Here is a 3,296-nt window from a genome sequence, read left to right as displayed (position 1 = left end):
AAATTCAATTTCAATTTAGCGATGATCATTTTCAAACCATAAATTCAATTTCAAATTAGACTAATTCAAATTCAGTTTTCAAAAGCATTTATTCAAGTTACAATTCAGATTCAATCTGAGCAATTCAAATTCAAATTTAACTTATTCAAATTCAGTTTCTGATGGCACAGATTTCTGCCCATAGTTCGCTCACAGCCATCGATAGTACCGAAGGCAACCCGAAGACAAAGTTTTGCAACCCAAAATATCGCCCTCTGGTGGCGACTAAAACAAATGCAGGTTTAAGGCACTTCCAAAGCTTGACTGATGTTAAATTTTTAAGACTGATGCCAATAACAGCAGTCGGTTGTTTAAAAATCCAATAGACACATGAAACATAAACATATTTCTCTAAAGGTTGTGATGTTTAGTTATTCATTAGCCTTTACTAAAATAATATGACATCAGACAAATATGGCAGTTTAGAAATAATCTTCTTTCAATGTCACAACAAGTTGTCAATGAGCAATTGCTTCGATCTCAAACACATGTTGCTAACAGGAAAGTTGCAGAGTGCCTTCTGGCAGAGAAACTATGCAACTATGCAAAGTTATTTATAGTTTACAATTATGTGAAGTTTTTAATCAGTTTGTAAGCTACATAATTATGTTTGGTTTTGTAAGGAACACTACAAGGATATGTGAGCAACTAAAGTAGCTAAAATAAATGCTACCAAACTAAAACAAAATAAATGCTACCAAAGATTTACTGTACTGTACCTTTAAAATCACTAAGGATCACATACAGTAGCTAAAGAAGTTCAGTTGCCTCTGATTACAAAAAAAAAAACCCTACAGTGGTGGCCATGCCAAGTCATACCAGTCTAAATGAATGAATAAGAAATTGTTCTGTATACTTTATTGGAGAGAGGAAAATGCTTTACTTTGCTGTTATGCTGATTAAGGTAGCGCAAACCAATCTACCGCAAGCCAGCTTAGCATTGCCCCTGTGACAGGGTATTTAGAAGAGTAGTGAACTGCAAGAAAGCTCAATTACATCCTCCCAGCATGTACTGAATAAATCACGTTAAATCCTCTTTTCAAGCCTGTCTTTCGGAAATTACTGGAATGTTACAGCAGAAAACACAGAGGCGACTGCAGCAGAGTAACTCCGAGGAGAAGAGCTTAGAGAAAACTGCAGAGTAATGCACAGCTTTGCAAAGCAACTTCCTGTTGTGACTCTGCCACGCCCAGAGAGAGTCAGAAAGCTGAAATGAGGCTGTAACCATGCAGTGCGATCACTGACATGCAGTACTGCAGATAGTGAGGACACATAAGGAAATATTTCTTAACTTGCTCTGGGGAAGAGCTGTGTCATAGCGGTTTATGGAGGAGATCTCGCACATATAGCCCTGTTTTTAGTAAATGAATGCATAATGCACACAAATGCTGCTTAAAGGCCGGTGATCCAATGACTGTATAAATGAATGCTGTCTGGAAGCATCCCCCTCTTTAGACTCCCGTAGCTCTTTGTTGCACTCTTTCCAACTTATTGGTTGCTTTTTGCTTTTTTATGACTTTATGAATTGCAGAGTGGTCAGAACAAAAGAGGAAAATTGACATAACTCTAAAGTAGCTATTGATAAACTGATCTATTCTTTAAGGATAGTTTTTGTATTGAAATGTCACATTCTGGCATATCTAAATGTCAGCTCCCAAGGTTGCCTCACCATCTGTCTAGCCTTAACGGTGCTTTTGAAATAATAGCAAAACTTAAAAAAAAAAAAAGGTTTATATTGAAATGAATGTTTTTTTTTATTTTTTCAGCCGGGGTAAATCAAAGCGTAGAATCCAGCACACAAATGATGCCAAAAGGGTGCTCTGCTAAAAACACTGCAAATGAACTGCCTTTCATTGAGTTCATATGTGTTTGAGAAAATAGTTATTGATGTTTTTTGGCTTCGCAAAGACGAAATGTGACTGGCATTTGTAGAGGAGATGTAAAGGGCATTATAATATGATGGATGGGCCGGTTGAGATATAGCTGCAGATGCTGATAAGATAGCAGAGCAGCAACGCGGAGTCTCTAAATTTTCTCAGATCAAGATCATGTGACTGGAAAAGCCTGTGACAGGTGTCTCTGGCAGCCCTGCACTGCCTGTTGTCATTGTCACCTATCAGAGGCACTATCTGATTAAAACTGGCCATCCACAGTCTCTTAGCTGTAGGTACAAACCAGCGTTCACTCTCTCGCTCTCTCCAAACATCTTATCGCACTTGCATGCAGGCTCTCTCTCTCTCTCTCTCTCTCACACTCACACGCACACACACACACACAACTATTAGGAGGGACAGCAGTGGGGGCATACAGTACCTTGCGTGTTGACTGGGTTGGTGGTGGGTGTGGGGATAGTAGTGGGAGCATCTAGATGAAAAAGAGTAAAAAATAAAGAACATGTATAAGAAATAAAGAAAGACAAGAGTAAAGAAAGAGACAAAAGTCATTGAAGATGAAAAGCTATACTATAAAAATTATGACATGCACACATTTTAGCTACGGTGTGAGTTACTGTAAGGTCATGCCCGTAGCTTTGAGACTGGTTCAAGGACAGAGCAACACTTTTTAAGTTTATCTTAAAACAGAAGTCAGGTACAAAGTCAGGCACCCGTGTGAACATTTAAACATCGTTTGCACTGTTAATTCATCCTCTTCTTACTGGTCCTAATGCAGCAGTTCTCCAATCAATTTAAGTGATTTGGTACCTTTTTTTTTTGCAAAACACAAGAAAAAGCAAAAAGAAAAAGAAAGAAATTCAAAACTTTTACAGGGCCTTGCCAATGTCAGTTAAATCAAAATCAATCAAGCACCTTTCAAAGTCACATTTTTTAAGTTATGAAATCTTTTTGTCTAACTAATCATCTGCTGCAGCTCTACAGAGAAACACTGCCCAGGAAACAAAAGGAGGAAATTGGGTTCTAAAAGAATTTGACTTTAGAGGATAGCCTCTTATTCAAGCCGGGGCACAGAAGATAAACTTTGTTTTGCAAAAATCGGGACTGCTTTTGTTCTCAATTTATTTTACTGGAAACGCCTAAGTAGCACGGACCAGTATGAGTCGGAAGATTAGAGCAAACAAACATGTGTTCATGTTCGTATGGACACCTGACTGGTGTTTTAATACAGACATGGAAAAATGTGAACCTGTCCTTCAAGCAAAAGCTGTGATGTAAAAGCTAACATCAGCATGTTAACATGCTCAAGCAACAGTGCTAACATGCTGATGTTTCAGAGGTAACATTTTTACCATGTTTGTCATA

The 3,296-nt window shown here is 38.1% G+C and overlaps 1 protein-coding gene across 5 annotated transcripts in view; it reads right to left on the bottom strand.

Annotated features, from left to right (window-relative positions):
- The window catches only part of cadm1b (cell adhesion molecule 1b), a 169,887-nt gene that overhangs the window by 21,375 nt on the left and 145,216 nt on the right, over nucleotides 1-3,296 (bottom strand). For 4 of the 5 annotated variants that reach the window (XM_014338609.2, XM_005937874.3, XM_042226531.1 and 1 more), the window contains one exon: nucleotides 2,353-2,403. The exons of the other annotated variant lie outside the window; for it this stretch is intronic. In XM_014338609.2, coding sequence (XP_014194095.1) covers nucleotides 2,353-2,403 — 51 coding nt within the window. The remainder of the gene's footprint in view (nucleotides 1-2,352; nucleotides 2,404-3,296) is intronic. 5 annotated transcript variants of the gene reach the window in all.

The sequence above is a fragment of the Haplochromis burtoni genome, unplaced genomic scaffold (assembly GCF_018398535.1).
Source record: "Haplochromis burtoni strain Fernald_Lab_line unplaced genomic scaffold, NCSU_Asbu1 Contig_216, whole genome shotgun sequence".
Taxonomy (NCBI): domain Eukaryota; kingdom Metazoa; phylum Chordata; class Actinopteri; order Cichliformes; family Cichlidae; genus Haplochromis; species Haplochromis burtoni.
This window is presented reverse-complemented; position numbering and strand designations above follow the sequence as displayed.